The 19,028-nt window shown below is 33.9% G+C and overlaps 2 gene segments (V, D, J or C); both read right to left on the reverse strand.

The window, feature by feature from the left end:
- Nucleotides 1-4,407: 4,407 nt before the first annotated feature.
- Nucleotides 4,408-5,061, reverse strand: LOC130071589 (T cell receptor alpha variable 5-like). The segment is given in 2 exon segments: nt 4,408-4,778; nt 4,880-5,061. Coding segments are annotated over 2 exon segments (411 nt in total).
- A 10,456-nt stretch (nt 5,062-15,517) lies between these two features.
- Nucleotides 15,518-16,192, reverse strand: LOC130071590 (T-cell receptor alpha chain V region RL-5-like). The segment is given in 2 exon segments: nt 15,518-15,873; nt 15,967-16,192. Coding segments are annotated over 2 exon segments (396 nt in total).
- Nucleotides 16,193-19,028: the final 2,836 nt, after the last annotated feature.

Below are 19,028 nucleotides of genomic sequence, written 5' to 3' on the forward strand. Positions count from 1 at the left end.
TTCTGCACCAAATGACTTCTAGCCTAAATGTGTTACTAAATTTAATTTATAGTAATTTATAGTATGAGCCCCTGATTATATGTTACATGCTCTCGTTTTTTTTTTTTAAAGACAAACCATACAGTTTTGGAAAAAAATTATGGATTTATAGCGTTTTGGGAAAAAAAATAAATTAACTTTTAATTTATCATAAACAATATTGTTGTTTGATTTAATAATCATTGTTCAACATGTTCAGACTGAGCCAATAAAACATTTTAACAGGATAAATTGAATATTCACAAAATGTGTGGGTCTAGGTAAAAAATGTAATTTTCCTGAAAACTATTGAAATGGATTTATAGCGTTTTGGAAAAGAACTCCTCATATCAAACATTGTAATACATTTTTGCATTAGCAATGAGCATCACTTTATAGCCATTGTGAATGTTTACTAATGTCACATTGATGCATTTAAATGATGTTTTATTTACAAAGTTCGGGAGGACCACGTTCAGATAATTAACACGGGTGGAGAGCACTCAGCAATCAATAATAAAAGGTATATATAGATTCAGCAGTCTCACCTCAATCCATTGACAGTTTTGCAGCATCCCTCCACCACCCCTTCTCCACTCTTCTAATCCTCCTAACCATTTACATATGGACGGGAGTACTCTGGGTTCGGGCTGAATTCCGAGCTCGGAGCCCTCCCCCCGGAAAGCACGCCAAATGCGCATTAAACTTTACTCCCTCTAATTGTATGTAAGTGTGAACTCATGAAAGAAAAGTAAATTAATTATTAAGTTTGTTATTAATTATTTAGAATTAATTTTCACTACTGCTTGATCCAGTTGAGAGTTTATGGATCATGTAAACTGGGAATCCACTGGTTTTAGGTTGGTACCAATAAAGATAAGGGTATTGGTCACTGTGAAGTTGAACCACGTCATGTTCAGAAGTGTACTCTAAGTGTAATACAAGTGTATTCTGATATAAGGATAATAAGGAATAATTTAAACTAAAAGCAGTCAGACTAGAACTGCTGCAGCCAATAGAAGTAAACTCTTCTACCAGATTAACTTATTTTACTTTTCCTCCCCGGCCTGATAAATGAACTTGTTCAATGTCAAAATAAAATAACTCACAGAAAGAATGTAAATGCTCTTTGAAATATTGTGCTAACGGGTTACTGACTGTACATCTCCATGTCTTATGGCACTAAAATGTTTACAAATCCAGGCTCTCAATTCTCTTGATTCACCAACAACAACAATAATCCACATGGGCAATGTATAACATCAATGACATTGCATGAATTACAAGTGATGATACTTTTTATAAATATGTTTTTGCCTGGTTTTCTTTTATGCCTAAAATAATTTACTTCACACAGGTGTTACCACATATTGTATTACATTTGGGGCTTGATAGATTGTGGTTGTTATTGTGGTTTTCACTAGATCGGTTGAAAGTGAAATGAGCTTCAGGTTTTTGTACGACATATTTCATGTTTTGTATCACTGGGCTCCAACTCTCAGAGCACAATAATAGAGAGCTGAATCTGACAGACGTACATCAGTAATAGTGAGTTCAGTGGATGTGTGTGATGTAGTCGACTGAAACCGATCATCAGAGGTGTGTGCAGCACTCAGGGATCGAGCACCTCTATACGCTAAAAACAAAGGTTCTGCATGTGGAGACTGTCTGTACCAGTAAAGCCGAACATAATCGCTGGTTGTTCCATATTTGCAGCTCAGCTTGACAGTTTCTCTTTCTTCATTGATAATAATTTCCTCTTTATCTGGGTCAATATTGTCCCCAGACACCAAACCTGTGAACAATAAGCAGCAAATTATTTTTGATTTGTCATAGAAAGGCTGACCAAAACATTGCAAACACAAGACACAATCCAAACAGTACAAATGACTCAAATAAGATTGTTGATTTTTTTTTTTTTTTTTAGGTTTTCAAACCTTCACTGTTTCATCATCATTTGCTGAATAATTAATGTACCTGTTCCCATAATTGCAATGAGTAGAAAACACCTCTCCATGATGAATAAGATCAGCAGTTCTTTGTTGAGCCTTTCGGTGTTCTGCTGCACTGCTTATGAGACACTGAAGGATGTAAAGACACCCATGAACTTCCTGCTCACTGGCACACACTGCCTGACTGTCTAGGATTTTTACAAAAAAAAACAAAATAATAATAATAATTGGGGGTCGAAATTAACAGTAAATGCTTACATCTTTATACAGACATTAAATATGTGTATTGTAATCTGAGTCTTACTATATTCTAGTATTTTATGTCCTTTTTAAAAAAATAATTTATACTGCATCAAAAAGAAAGAAAAAAATAAATAATAGACTATGTGCAGTTTCTTACCGTTTTTCTCAGTTGCTTTTGGACATTTCTGGAAACATTCTTAACGTTTGCAAACCAGTAAACATTTTGCAAAGCAATTCATACAAACAGCGCCATACAATGGATTACCTGCAAAAGCCTGTGACTTGCTCGAAATCCTCTTAGTAAGTACTTACATCAGTGAACATATCAGTGCCATCAGAATGACAAGTCATTGAGTCATTGTTCACAAGCAAGGTCAAAATTAATCTTATTAATATAACAGTGTACTCTGGCAGTATTTCCTGATGTAAACTATGGTGACAGTTTAGATTTTTGATACAAAAAAAGTGCACAAGCATGTACTTTTTCTGTATGGCATATATAATTTTCAACATTACAAATTAGTGTATTTTTGTAGAAATCGAAATCCTATTTTTTACAGGATTTACCAATGATATTACAGGTGGGTCTGACAACAAATTACCTATAGTATGATGTCATTGCGATACAGAAAAGAAAAAAAACAAGAATATATATATATACTGTATGTGTGTGTTACAGTATAGTATGAATGTATATATACTGTATAATGCAATATGTAATATGAACTGTTATAGAAAGTATAAAGTATTACAGTACAATGTACATTGTTGGATTACATACCAGTTCTGTCCACAAAACATTTGAATTTTTAAGGGCACGTTGTTCTCCCAACATTCGGCTTCCCTTCGGCCCGCCTCACCATTGTAAGGCCATGAATGAGAACATGGTCCACAAGTGGGCCTTATTTAATCAGAAACGTGCATATATTTTGGTCTCTTCTACCTCTTCCTCTGTTTTGCCTCCCTACCCTTCCACTTACTTCTCTTCTTCTTTCTGACTGTTGACCCTGATTGTTTCCATGTTCTTCCATTGTCAGAAATATAACACTGTGTTGTGTGCGGTCTATATGCTTGCCAACCGAAGGGTATTGAGATGCACCTCTGAGCTATATTTGAGAGAACTGGTTGAACATTGATTGAATGCTTTACATTCCCCTTATTAGTGAAATTCAAGATTTACCTGTGCTATATTCATCAATTCAGGACACATTATACAAAAAAGTCTAATAGAAAAGTATAGAAAATATGACAACGGTTCAACCATTTTGCTTTTAATGACTTATACAATGAATTATACCTTGATGTTTTGGGGGGTTAGACTATTCAACAGAGAACCAGAATAATATATTTTAAACAACATGACATAAGTAATTGCTCATAGGAACAAATGGACAAAATCAATTGCATGAATGTACCTGTAATGTTGAGTCAGAGGCGTTGAGATCCATTTGCAAGATTTTATTGACACATGCAATGAAGCAGAGAAAAGCAGACATAAAACAGTGCAGGTAGAAGGGCAATCCAGAATCCGTAACAGTACACAGGCAAAGGTCAGGGCAGGCAGCAAAGGTTCACAAAAACTAGAGTCCAGGCAGAGAACTAGAAACAGGGAATGACGCTCGGTAATGACAGCAGAGCAAATCAAGACTTCGCAAAGTCACACAGTGAGAGACAAAGTCCAGATAAAGGGGCAATAATGGAGAACAGGTGACGAGAATGGGGATAATTAGATAAACCAGGCAGGGATGGAGATAGGTGATCAGAGGGAGAGATGGGAAATGCAGTTTCTTAATATTCCGGAGAGAGGGAACGGATGAGGCCAGAGGGAGGCGCAGCTGAGCGTTCTGTGACAGTACCAAAGGATTAGCAATTTGTTCATAAGAATGATAAATGGCTTTTATGATGTGCACAAGTGACAATATGATGTGGAGGTTGAACAAGTAGTTTTGAGAACTTCAATTGTGATCTGAGAAATGTATCAAAGAGACTGAGGAAAAACTGTCAGAACATTTGACAACACTGAACCCCTGTGGCGGAAATGTGCCTGCACAATATGATTATTACACTTTATATAGCTAAATATTAGGCTATAATATTATATTAGTCTAAATTACTTGGAGTGCATGAAAAAGTGAAGGACAGTAGTGTGTTGTATGGATGTAATATCATTTTCAACTTACAGACTGACTTACTATCAGCTATTTTCTTGCTCTCTCTCACTGAGTAAGGTGTTTTTGTATAGAGCTGATGTGTTTCCTGTCACTGTGGGCCTCAGAGCACAGTAATACAGAGCAGAGTCTGACACTTCAGCAGAGGAGATCTCCAGATCCACATGGGTTTGTTCCCCTTTAGTGAGTTTAACAGACAGTCTTGGATCTACATCAGACTTTTTGGTGATTGTTGCACCATCGAAGATGAGCACAAGAAATTCAGGAGCTGATCCGGGATACTGACGGTACCAGTATAGATAATCTGCAGAGGAATAACTGCAGGATAATGTAACATTTGAACCCTCCTCAGTAAAAAGCTCTGTTTTCTTCGGTGTGATGTTTCCCAACACAGCAGCTGAAAAAGAAATACGGAAAAGGTACATTTTTAATTATTTTTGTTTTAATTAAACTCATCATTAACAATAGATAATATACTTATTACATTTAAGTATACACATGTCAGACTGTATATGAGAATAACTGAATAAATATCCATTGCACAGTGCACTGTTCACTTTAAGATGATTCAGACTGAATTGTTTCTACAGTCTGTATGATCAGATTGTGTCAGATCTGTGTAGTCCCTCCTCTCTGAGACACATCATAAGTTTTACATTTCACACCTGAGGAACAGAACAACAATCCAGTTTCACTCATGTTTTTGTCAGTTTTTTCTTGTACTACAGAAAAAAATATAATGTAAAATTATCTATGATCATTATTTGATTATTTAAGAATAAATATAGTAGAGCACAATTTATTTTTAAACATCTTATTATCCAATGTCAGTTACTTTAATTTATTCTTTTTTTCATATATTTCATATATTTTTATATTTTGTAATGTTATAAATCTTAATCAAAAATATATATTAATAAAAGACATTTAATATTGTATTGAAAACTTAATAAATAAATATTTATTTCTTATATTCATGTGGCAACACATTAAGTTTTTAATGTAAGTTGTCTGGCAAATAAAACACACTGATGCATATTTATAGATTTTATAAATGTTCTCCTATACGTAATTTTGCCTTCTCACATGTGTCAGGGTTTTAAAAGTGATGATGTGTTTCCTGTGACTGTGGGCTGCAGAGCACAGTAATACACAGCAGAGTCTGATACTGTAGCAGAGGAGATTTCCAGATCCACATGATTTTGCTTTTCTTTGTTGTGTTTTGCAGTGAATCTGGGATTTACATCAGACTTCGTATCTTCTTTTGTTCCATATACGATGAGCACAAGTAATTCAGGAGCTGATCGTGGGTACTGACGGTACCAGAATAAAGTCAGTGCAGAAAAATAACTGCAGGATAATGTAACACTTAAACCCTCAACAGCAAACTCTTCAGCTTTGGTTGGTCTAATTTCATTTCCATATGTGGCACCTGCAAAAGTAAATCAGCTTTTAATCCTCAATGATTTTTATTTATAATGATTTTTTTCAATTATATGAATACCACACATAATAAAAAGCTCCTCACATTGTGGTTGTTTAGAATATTTAGATCCAGTACAAGAAAACGAAATACTTGCAAGCAAAGAGAAAGAGTGGAATAATAGATAGGAGCACCATTGTCTGTGTTCACACTGTAACAGACTCTGAAGGGGTTTCACAAGATCACAGGTGTCAGTGCTTAGAGACACACTGGGTTGAATATAACTCAGACTTTGAATGTCTTGAAAGGGAAAATAATTTGAACGCAATGGGGATAATATTTAAAAATATTTTTTTAAAGAAACTATTTATTTTTAAAATGACCATGACCGCAAATATTAGGGACTCATTTCTGTTCCGAGTGCAGTAGCCTAATACAAAGTCAGAGTCAGACACATGAAGGTTTTGAAATGCATTTTTTGTGGCATCTGTGTGATGAATGAATGCAAAACAACAAACTTCCTCATGTAAGTTCGGGTGTACTCTGGTAACTGAAAATAGCAGCATCTGTGTTATATTTTACTATGATGGGATTGGGAAAGATCTAAAAAATAAATGGTTGAAAAATATGAAAATATGCTGAAAATATTTGCTGTTATGTATCTTTTGTTATTGTTGTAATTATATTATATTAATATAGTGTTATAAATAATGTAAACATTAATTAGAAGGTAATCCGTACTTAATTTGTTTCTCATCAGTTAGTGCAGGACTGATTTCAAGAATCATAATACACATGATTTATTGTTGAGGAAGTTTTTGTACAATGTTCTAGTGTTTCCTGTCACTGTGGGCGTCAGTGCGCAGTAATACAGCGCAGAGTCTGATACTTCAGCATCAGAGATCTCCAGGCTCACAAGATTGTTGTTTTTATCAACTTTAGGTAAAAGACGAGGAGGAAGAGGGTCACTCGTGGTTCCTTGTGGGTTAATCCAAGCCAGGAACTCTGGTTTGGATCTGGAATATTGGCGATACCAGTGCAAATTAGTTATGGTTCCTTCATATTTACAGGAGAGAATGGCCTTTTGTCCCACAGATGCAAGTGTCCTGTTTGTCTGTGGTGTTATTGACTGTGCCATTGTGTCACCTGCAAACCGTAAAATTTAAAACATTTCATCAAACTGAATTTGTATCATTAATGTTACAGCATTAAACAAAAGTATATCTTAAAATATTGTTTGTACAAATGTCAAAAGTCATGGGTAAGCTTCACTTACTTTTTATCAACAATACCAGAAGAAGAGTGCAAAGAATCATCATGTTTGCTCTGTGAGAAGTTTAATGATCACTTTGCTTTTACTCAAACCCACATGAGCTCCTCCTACAGTCAGTGTAACAGAATGAACTGCACCTCTGTGTGATATTTGGTATGAAACAAATCTAGAAATCTCATTTAGTTTTTTTCACAACATGCAGTTTATTGTATTGCTATTTTTTTAATATATATTTTTCATTTCAGTTGAGATTTATAATATTTGAAGTTACAAAAATGTATTTTTATGACTTTAGTAATAATCCTGCTTTGAAGAGCTGAATGATGAGTGTATATCACCCTCTTCTGGTGCCCAAAACGTTTATATATTATAGCAAGTGCATTATTTGACACAAATGTGCACTGAAATGTGATTTCTGCTCATATCATAATACATTTATAGTAATAACCAAATACATTCAATGCATGTGTTTTAACAGCATATTGATCACTGTAGATTTTTTGACAGGAAATGCTTGCCTAATATAATTTATACGCTTACCGGTATGTTAATGTCAAATTTAAAAATTGGGTAAATCGATTTATGATATGAAGTGGAATAGTTTAAAATGATAGACTTAATCCAAAGACAAATCAAGAATATTTAATTTAGGACTGTATTTGCAAGATTTTTTAGTGTGTTTGAGTCACAGATGACTTCAGCATTAATATTGCTATTATTGCAGTGTTTGTCTTGTTGCTATCCAATTGTTCTGTATGTTATTGTGGTCTTTAAGATGGCATAGATACAGGCCAGATTATAAAATAAATTCAATGCAAACTTTAACTGTAAAATCAATTTAATTTATACATTGTCGTCTATACATTATATCTTACTTAGTAGATTGACGGGACTAAATGCACAAGCTCCTTTTAACATTTGTTAAACCACCATTAAGTGTAGTTTTTCATAGCATGTAAAAGTTGCCCCTTTGTGTAATTGAAATGCAATACTGTGAATTAGGTTTTTGTACAGTGTTCTAGTGTTTCCTGTGACTGTGGGCACCAGAGCACAGTAATACACAGCAGAGTCTGACACTTCAGCAGAGGAGATCTCCAGATCCACACGTCTGATCTCTTTTGTAGCTTTTGAATACAGACGAAGATCAGGCTCAGATTTGCCAGAATATTCAGTGACAAAAAGTAGGAACTCTGGTTTTGCTCCAAGATACTGGCGATACCACTGGAGAGAGTTAACATTGCCAGTAGTGGCACTGTAGTTACAGGAGAGAGTCACATTTTTACCCTCAGCAACATGCATTTCTGAAAACAATGGTTGAATTGTATCAGCAAAAGCAGTTTCTGTGGAAAAGAAAAGTCTCAATTAGTCAAGCAATAAAATAATATAACAGAGGTTTTTGTACGGTTATACTGTATATTATTAATAACAATTATTAATAATAAACATTGAATTAATATTTCTTACCCATGCAAAGTTGTATTATTATCCAGGTAAAGAGAAACATGATGTTTTCAGAGAGACAGTGATGGAATAGATTGTGTAAAGAATTTGAATAACTGTTTGACTGTCTCACAGTCTCAACCGTGTGAATCAGCTCCACCCACTGCTGGAGTGCTACTGGGCACAACTTTTTTGACTTTCTCAGTTTGTGTAAATCCACTTGGGGTTCGGAGAATTAATTTTTTCCCATGTTCACACGTCTAGTACAATTATGTGGTTTTGGTTCAATTAATACAGTTCATTAATGCTTTTTTTCTTGATATACCTCAAAAGAATGTAAGTGAAGTGTGACAACATGCCCCATTAGTGGGGTACATTTCTAACATGTGAGGGGCACATTGTAACATGACCATATGACAGCTTAAAATGTTATCTGATCTAATAAAAAAAATATACAGACAAACTAAAATATTTTGTCAGTAAAATACAATTATTAACTTTTTAATATAAAATAATGGAATTTATTTTTAAAAACAAATTTTTGAGTTTGACAACAAAACACAGCTATACAGCATAGTTCAAAACATAATAATAATAAATTATTTCTGCACATTGACTCTCAGTCTTTATTCACCTTTTTCTCATGGTTTCTTAATATAATTCATAAAAGACATAGAGTAGAATAGCGTAGTTCTATAGGGGCACATTGTAACGCAGTGTTACAACATGCCCCACCCGTGCAACTGGGATTTAAATTCTATTTTGCTGCTGCTTGATCCAGTTGAGAGTCTACAGAGCATGTAAACTGGGAATCTTACCAGAATATTGTCTATTGCACTGTCAATAAATATACAAAGCAAAAGATAATGTGCTAAAGATAATACAAATTTGTTACATTTAACAAGTTACATACCAAGAACTGCAGCCATTAAAAGCAAATTCCTCAACCAGATTCACATAGATTATAACAGTCTATTAAATATTCCAGTGCGGAAATGTTTGCAGATGTTACACACATACAATGGGAGCTTAAATTAATATTTCCCATTATCACAGATTATGCCACACTGTGGCCAATTTCTGAAATTACATTGTTTTTGTCAGATAAAAAAAAAAAAAGCCAAAGTGATAGCAGCTCCTGTTTGACCTTTAAGGTTTTTACCTTTTTTTTTTTTTGAACTGTGGTAAAAATATGTATATTCATTTTATTGAAATAAAATATGGTCACATATGCATCGAAAACGCATGTGGTTTTGCATTTGCTACGGAGGAGTTTGAATTTTATTCGAGCAAGACAATGTCCAGTTAGTTTGTCAGTGTGAGACATTTAATTGTCAGGAATAACCAAGAATAGAAGTATTGATTAAACTAAATGTAAACTAAAAGTTTTGTCAATCTCCTTTGTCATTAAATTTTAAAATGCATGCAATTGTCTTTTATTTTCTTTATGAACAGAGGAAGTTTTGTTGCAATCTGTGTTGTTTTTCAAATTATATTATTTCATTAAATAATTGTATACTAATAAAAGCAGAATATTTTATTTATAAGTTTTAAGTTCATATCAATTTCTTAACAGGCATAATACCACCTCACACAGGTGTTACCACATATTTTATTACATTAGATTGGGGTTTTGATTGTGGTTTTCACTAGATCGGTTCAAAGTGAAAAAAGCTTCAGGTTTTTGTACGACATGTTTCATGTTTTGTATCACTGGGCTCCAACTCTCAGAGCACAATAATAGAGAGCTGAATCTGACAGACGTACATCAGTAATCGTGAGTTCAGTGGATGATCGTGATGTAGTCGACTGAAACCGAGGGTCAGAGGTCTCTTCATATGCACTCGCTGACCGTGCATTTTTGAGTAATAAATACTGTGGTTCTCTGTTTGGATACTGTCTGTACCAGTAAAGTAATACATATTCACTACTTGTTGTATATGAGCAGCTCAGCTTGACAGTTTCTGTTTCTTTTGAGTTTTTATCTGTCCCTTTATCTGGCTCAATGTTGTCTCCACTCACCAAACCTGTCAACAATAAAAAGTGTTTTTTTTATTCGTGAAAGCAAGGTTGTCAAAATAATATTGCAAACACATTTCACAGCACTTACAATATATATATATATATATATATATATATATATATATATATATATATTAAATGTTGTATTTAAATATGCTGTTTTAGTTCCATCAGTAATTTGTTTTCCTCCATAAATAACGTACCTGTTCCCACAATGAGAATAAGTATGAGGCATCTGTCCATGTTGAATCAGATCAGCTCAGTTCTCTGTTGAGGCTCTCAGTTCTCTGAGCTGTAAGTCACTGAAGAACACACAGAAACACACACAGGAACTTCCTGATTTATAAAGGCTTATATACTTGATGTCTTTGCATTTGTCAGTCTGACTAATTTCCTCTCATTCCTCATGGACATGAAAATATTAACTGATGGAACTATATAATTTTTTTTTAATACTTTTTGACTTTCTCAGTTTGTGTAAATCCACTTGGGGTTCGGAGAATTATTATTTTTTCCATGTTCACACGTCTAGTACAATTATGTGGTTTTGGTTCAATTAATACAGTTCATTAATGCTTTTTTTCTTGATATACCTCAAAAGAATGTAAGTGAAGTGTGACAACATGCCCCATTAGTGGGGTACATTTCTAACATGTGAGGGGCACATTGTAACATGATCATATGACAGCTTAAAATGTTATCTGATCTAATCAAAAAAATATACAGACAAACTAAAATATTTTGTCAGTAAAATACAACTAATTAACTTTTTAATATAAAATAATGGAATTTATTTTTAAAAACAAATTTTTGAGTTTGACAAAAAAAACAGCTATACAGCATAGTTCAAAACATAATAATAATAAAAAGTTTCTGAACATTGACTCTCAGTCTTTATTCACCTTTTTCTCATGGTTTCTTAATATAATTCATAAAAGACATAGAGTAGAATAGCGTAGTTCTATAGGGGCACATTGTAACGCAGTGTTACAACATGCCCCACCTGTGCAACTGGGATTTAAATTCTATTTTGCTGCTGCTTGATCCAGTTGAGAGTCTACAGAGCATGTAAACTGGGAATCTTACCAGAATATTGTGTATTGCACTGTCAATAAATATAAAAAACCAAAAGATAATGGGCTAAAGATAATACAAATTTGTTACATTTAACAAGTTACATACCAAGAACTGCAGCCATTAAAAGCAAATTCCTCAACCAGATTCACATAGATTATAACAGTCTATTAAATATTCCAGTGCAGAAATGTTTGCAGATGTTACACACATACAGTGGGATCTTAAATTAATATTTCCCATTATCACAGATTATGCCACACTGGCATAATCTGTGATTTCTGAAATTACATTGTTTTTGTCAGATAAAAAAAAAAAAAAAGCCAAAGTGATGGCAGCTCCTGTTTGACCTTTAAGGTTTTTATCTTTTTTATCTTTTGAACTGTGGTAAAAATATGTATATTAATTTTATTGAAATAAAATATGGTCACATATGAATGTAGAAAACGCATGTGGTTTTGCATTTTCTACCGAGGAGTTTGAATTCTATTCGAGCAAGACAATGTCCGGTTAGTTTGTCAGTGTGAGACATTTAATTGTCAAGAATAATAGAAGTATTGATTAAACTAAACGTAAACTAAAAGTTTTGTCAATCTCCTTTGTCATTACATTTTAACATGCCTGTAATTGTCTTTTATTTTCTTTATGAACAGAGGAAGTTTTGTTGCAATCTGTGTTGTTTTTCAAATTATATTATTTCATTAAATAATTGTATACTAATAAAAGCAGAATATTTTATTTATAAGTTTTAAGTTCATATCAATTTCTTAACAGGCATAATACCACCTCACACAGGTGTTACCACATATTTTATTACATTAGATTGGGGTTTTGATTGTGGTTTTCACTAGATCGGTTCAAACTGAAAAAAGCTTCAGGTTTTTGTACGACATATTTCATGTTTTGTATCACTGGGCCACAACTCTCAGAGCACAATAATAGAGAGCTGAATCTGACAGACGTACATCAGTAATAGTGAGTTCAGTGGATGTGTGTGATGTAGTCGACTGAAACCGAGGGTCAGAGGTGTGTGCAGCACTATATGATCGTGCACCTTTGCGTAATAAATACTGTGGTTCTCTGTTTGGATACTGTCTGTACCAGTAAAGCCAAATATATTCACTACTTGTTGTATATGAGCAGCTCAGCTTGACAGTTTCTGTTTCTTTTGAGTTTTTATCTGTCCCTTTATCTGGCTCAATGTTGTCTCCAGACACCAAACCTGTCAACAATAAAAAGTGTTTTTTTTATTCGTGAAAGCAAGGTTGTCAAAATAATATTGCAAACACATTTCACAGCACTTACAATATATATATATATATATATATATATATTAAATGTTGTATTTAAATATGCTGTTTTAGTTCCATCAGTAATTTGTTTTCTCTCCATAAATAACGTACCTGTTCCCACAATGAGAATAAGTATGAGGCATCTGTCCATGTTGAATCAGATCAGCTCAGTTCTCTGTTGAGGCTCTCAGTTCTCTGAGCTGTAAGTCACTGAAGAACACACAGAAACACACACAGGAACTTCCTGATTTATAAAGGCTTATATACTTGATGTCTTTGCATTCGTCAGTCTGACTAATTTCCTCTCATTCCTCATGGACATGAAAATATTAACTGATGGAACTATATATTTTTTTTTTATACTTTATGTAGTTATTTAGCAAGCTTTTTATATATTATATTTCCATAATTTGGAAAAAGCAAGAGTTCTGAATATATTCTCTATATATTATAAGAATCATTTGAGATATTTTAATGTTTTTTGTGACATTTTATTGAATTACAGGATATTCTAAATTGATTTGTCAAGGACAATAGACAATATTGTGTTTTAATGTACTTCATATTTATATTGCCAAAGATTCACTGACTTTAGAATCATCATCATCATCATCATTTCTTTATTCAGGACATACATATAAAATGGTCCATAGCACTATACAAGATAAAGTATACAAAATAGAAAAAAAGATAAAAAATTGTAAAAAATGACTTCACAGTCAAAATTCCACAATACACAAAAAAAGTGTTCAAATATTGGCATATAGACTAAAGCGCCAGTGATTCCACAAACCCGAAGTGACCCTAACTGCACTCAATGCAGGGTTCACTAGTGTTGCGATGATGCTGTAATGTGACTCCACTAGTCTACACATACATCTGTACAAGAGATTCCTGAGTACAGCAGGACACGTGAATACATTGACACTTACACACATTTGGCACACACTGCCCCCTCGTGGCAATTTAAGCAGCAGCCTCAAACCATCATTATATGCCACCTTGAGTTTTTGGATACTGCTTTTTTTATAGCGCCGCCACAAGTAGGCAGTGTACATCGGAGTACAAAAAGCTTTAAAAAGTGTATTCTTCACAAAAAGTGAGCACATACTAAATTTGCGATTCAGCATATTAGCTTGTGCATACAACATACAATACTGTCTATGAATGTCCCTATCATCAGACAGGTCATCAGTTATATAATGTCCTAAGTACTTGACCTCATTACACACTCTAAGTAGAGTACCAGACAGATAAAAAGCAGGAAATGAGAGTTTACTGTCCTCCCTGCTTCTAGCAAACATTATATTACTCTTCTTAGAGTTAAACGTAATATCAAAGTCCAAGCCGTATTGGGAACATACCCTTAGTAGCTGTTGAAGGCCAGCACTATATGGACAAAAAATGACCAGGTCATCCGCGTACATTAGGTGGTTGATAATGGTGTCCCCAACCCTACAGCCTGTTCCACAACTGTTAAACAACTTCGATAGGTCATCCATATAAATATTAAAAAGAATGGGAGACAAAATGCTTCCCTGCCTAACTCCATTACTTATATTAAATGAGGCAGACATAGAGTTACCCCACTTCGTATACATTGACTGATGAGCATACCAGAAAGCCAAGATTCTCACTAGATATTTGGGAGCCCCTCTGTTGTACAATTTGCTAAATAGCTTCTCATGATTTACCCTAGTATCAAAGGCTTTAGAGGCATCAATAAAACACAAAAAAAATGTGGAACTATGCCTGTTATACAAATCTAAAACCTCCTTCAGGGCAAAAATACACATATCAGTGCCATGTTTAGGTTTGAAACCAAACTGATTGTCAGAGGTCAAGACAAAATGTTCCAGCCTATTCAGAATAATCCTCTCCGAGACTTTGGATAAGATACTGGCTAGAGCTATAGGCCTGTAATTATCCACGCTATTAATCTTACCCGCTTTTTCTTTAATGATAGGCACTAATGTGACAGATAAAATAGAATCAGGTAAAATACCATGGACTAACAGCCCAGTGAAACAAATAGCAATTAGCGGACAGAGTTTTCTACTAGCAAATTTCAAATGCTCCGCAGATATCTCATCCATACCGCATGCCTTATTATCCTTTAGCATCATAATTGCATCATATATTTCTTGAGGTAAAACAGTTGTATCTTCATTACTATCAATGTCACCCAACGTAAACGACTTACTTTTAACACAGTTAAACAGCTCATAATGTTTCTGCCACAACTGAGTAATTTCTTCAGAGCCATTAGCACCATCAATATTTGTTGGTAACGATGTTTTACAATTATTCATTCTCTTGATTTCTTTCCAGAAATCACAAGGATTATTATATTGCAGCTTCCTCGCCAGAGAGTCCGACCTCATTGTGTTTTCCTTCCTCTTAATGAAACGTAGAGCATATAGAGCATATAGCACAGAATGTTATTTTGTTTATATTTTTATCCTTTTTACAATAAGCTGATTAAATGATTTGTTTACCTTTATTTTGGTAGCTACCTGTTTCCATTATTTCTCTGACATACATATTGTTGTAATTGGCAGTTAAAGCTTTTTTTTCTCACTGTCATTTGCTCTGTCTCTGATGTGTTTCTCTCATTGTAACAGGTTTTTGTACAGAGCTGATGTGTTTCCTGTGACTGTGGGCTGCAGAGCACAGTAATACACAGCAGAGTCTGACACTCCAGCAGAGGAGATCTCCAGATCCACATGGATTTGTTCTTTTTTTTTTACTTCAACAGTGAATCTTGGATCTACACCAGACACCCGAGCTTCTTTTGCACTTCCAAAGGTGAGTACAAGAAATTCAGGTTTTGATCTTCCATACTGCCGATACCAGTGGAGATAATCTGAACCTCCAGGAGAAAGACTACAGAATAATGTAACACTTGAACCCTCCTCATAAACAACATCTGTTTTGTTTGGCTCGATGACATTTCCAAAAACAGCAGCTGAAAAAACAAACATTTGTAAAAGTACATTTGTACATTTTTAGTGAGAGATTTAAAAAAAAATATATATCCGAAGTAACTAAATAAACACACCTGCTGAGGTACAGAACAGAATAACTGAATGAAGATCCATTGTTCAAGTGTTCACTGTGAGAAGAGTCAGACTGAATCGTTTCATCCTCAGACTCTTTCAGACACGATGAGATCATGTCAGATCTGTGAACTCTGAGTCCCTCCTCTCTGAGCAACATCACAACTTCTGTTCTGTAAATTCAATTCTGTTGTTCATTGTTGCAGTTCATTTAGTTATTGTCTGAGAACACTGCCATCTTGTGGCACGTTATAGCTTCCTACACAATGTGTTATTTGTACAAAGTACTTAAAGTATAGGTTCTTGTAGACTTGGTATTAGACTCATTACATATTTATCAAATGATTTACATAATTATTCTACTTTATGTACTGTGTTAATCACAGCTCTCTTAGTCTTTGTCTTTGTGTATCTTTCTTCTTTCACTAAATAAGATAATGAAAGGTTTTTGTACAGTGTTCTAGTGTTTCCTGTGACTGTGGGCCTCAGAGCACAGTAATACACAGCAGAGTCTGACACTTCAGCAGAGGAGATCTCCAGATCCACACGTTTGATCTCTTTTGTAGCTTTTGAATACAGACGAAGATCAGGCTCAGATTTGCCAGAATATTCAGTGACAAGAAGTAAAAAATCTGGTTTTGCTCCAAGATACTGGCGATACCACTGGAGAGTAACACTAGTGCCACTAGTGAGACTGTAGTTACAGGAGAGAGTCACATTTTCACCGCCAAAAACAAGTTTTTCTGAAGTAAATGGTTGTATCACCAAAAGTATTTCCTGTGAAAATGCAAATGACCCTATAATTAATCAAACAATTAAACATATTTATTCAATTTAAATATTTAAATATTATAAGCCTTTATATTTTTTATAATAAATATATTGATTGAAAGAATATGTCTTACCCATGCAAATTTGCATTATTATCCAGGTAAAGAGAAACATTGTGTCTTCAGACAGACAGCGATGAGAAAAAAAATAATATTTGAATAACTGTTTGACTCTGTCTCACACTCTCAACAGTGTGAATCTGTTCCACCCACTGGAGTGGTTTATTCAATAACAGTAGGAAAAAAATGTGCTGATGTTAAAAAGTCAGAGCTCTTAGTTCTTGTCAAGATGTTTATGTGTTTAGTCACAGTGGGCTTTAGAGTACAGTAGTACACATCAGACAAACACACACACATCCTGGATTGTCAGAGAAACTGAGCTTGAGGATTTGTTGAGATCTGCATGAAATCTTTCCTCAAATTATTTTTCACTGCTGCTTGATCCAGTTGAAAGTTTATAGAACATGTAAACTGGGAATCCACTGGTTTTATGTTGGTATCAATAAAGATATTGGTCACTGGTACTATACTGTTAGCCCGGATTTAAATTTATATCTAATAAAGAATTTAATTACAATATTATTTAAATTTTAAGTTGATTGCATTACTAATAAAATATAAGTATATTCTACTAATTTGTGGACATAATTTGAATGTGTGAATAAATGTAAGTTAGATGGACTCAAATTATGAAGTTTTTCTCCTGACCACGCCTTTCACAAAGTGGTTTGATTCTGCGAGTCAGGTAACACCATTTTGTCGTGGTGTGTGTGAATTCAAGGAGCTGTTGATGACAAGTTGGAACCAGAGCCGTTGAAAAACCGAGTTGCGACACTCCCATAGACCGCCATAGGAACTCTGGAATGCAGAAGTTACGCGTGTCGTGGAGCGGCCAATAGTTCCAAACACTGATAGTTCCAGCATTGATTTGAACCCCATTCATTTTCAGTGTTTCCGAAGTACGCTCACTGGTAAATGAATGAAATTACTGTATTTTTTTACTTTTACACACATTAGCCGACCTCTCGTGAATCTAGTCAGTAGTTATATTTTATGTAGCCAGTTTTAGTTATTGTTTTTTGGAAGATAATAGGTTAATTGCAGCTAGCTTCACTAACGTTACGGTAACCAGATGTATATAATATTATTAATAATAATATGTTATATATATATATATATATATATATATATATATATATATATATATATAATATTATACACACACACACACACACACAATTCATTTATTTAAATGGGTTAGGGTTATGTGTGTATATGCATATGTCAAAATGTGTGTTTGTGTAATACATATACATAAATACATGCATTCATATATATACATACATGCATGCATGCAAGCATATATATATATAGTATATATATATATATATATATATATAGTATATATATACATATATATATATATATATATAGTATATATATACATACATATATATACATGTGTACTGTACACAGTACGTATATATTTGTGTGTGTTTTCTGATGAATGGTTTAGTCTATGATTTGGGTAGGATGAAGGGGTAGCCATACTGAAATGAATCCCGTTAACAGTTATGGATCGTATATTAAATGTTATGGATCGTATTTAGGAACATAGTTAATTCACTCATTAACTATCTCTCCGGTTTCATTTTATGAAGTTAATATTTACCGAACATTGCTGCAAATATAGTCGTTACTTTCTACGTTATGGGAGCAGTCCATTTCCCTCTTAAATCATTCATTACAGGCACAGCGTAATTATTTATATTTTATGTTGGAACTTGTAATTCTGAACGGACCGCCACTGCAGACCTCTGTACGTGATCACGAAGGTAGGCTAATGGCTGAATCGGATAAGCAAGATTGTAATTGTAAAAAAATGAGAATACAAATGGATTAAACTACTTAATTTAGTTAGTATACCATGATTGACAACATGTGGTTTGATACCTTGCAGCAGCCATTTTGTAAAATTAATTTTTCATGAAAATTGTCACTGGTGTTACTGTCACTGGTGTCACCTTTCTTATGGGTAACACCAGTAACACCAGTGACTCCCATTTATAGATAAACTTTACTCAAAGCTATTAGTTTAGATTATATGCCAAATGTAACAATTTAGTCTCATCTACTTAATTATAGTTGAAGAATAATGATATTTGGTCTTATGCATGTCATTGGTGATTCATTGTGTCACTGGTGTTACCGTCTTTTTTTTCTGTCACAGTCAC

Source organism: Rhinichthys klamathensis, unplaced genomic scaffold, assembly GCF_029890125.1.
Source record: "Rhinichthys klamathensis goyatoka isolate OS25496 unplaced genomic scaffold, OSU_Roscu_1.1 h1tg000446l_1, whole genome shotgun sequence".
Taxonomy (NCBI): Eukaryota; Metazoa; Chordata; class Actinopteri; order Cypriniformes; family Leuciscidae; genus Rhinichthys; species Rhinichthys klamathensis.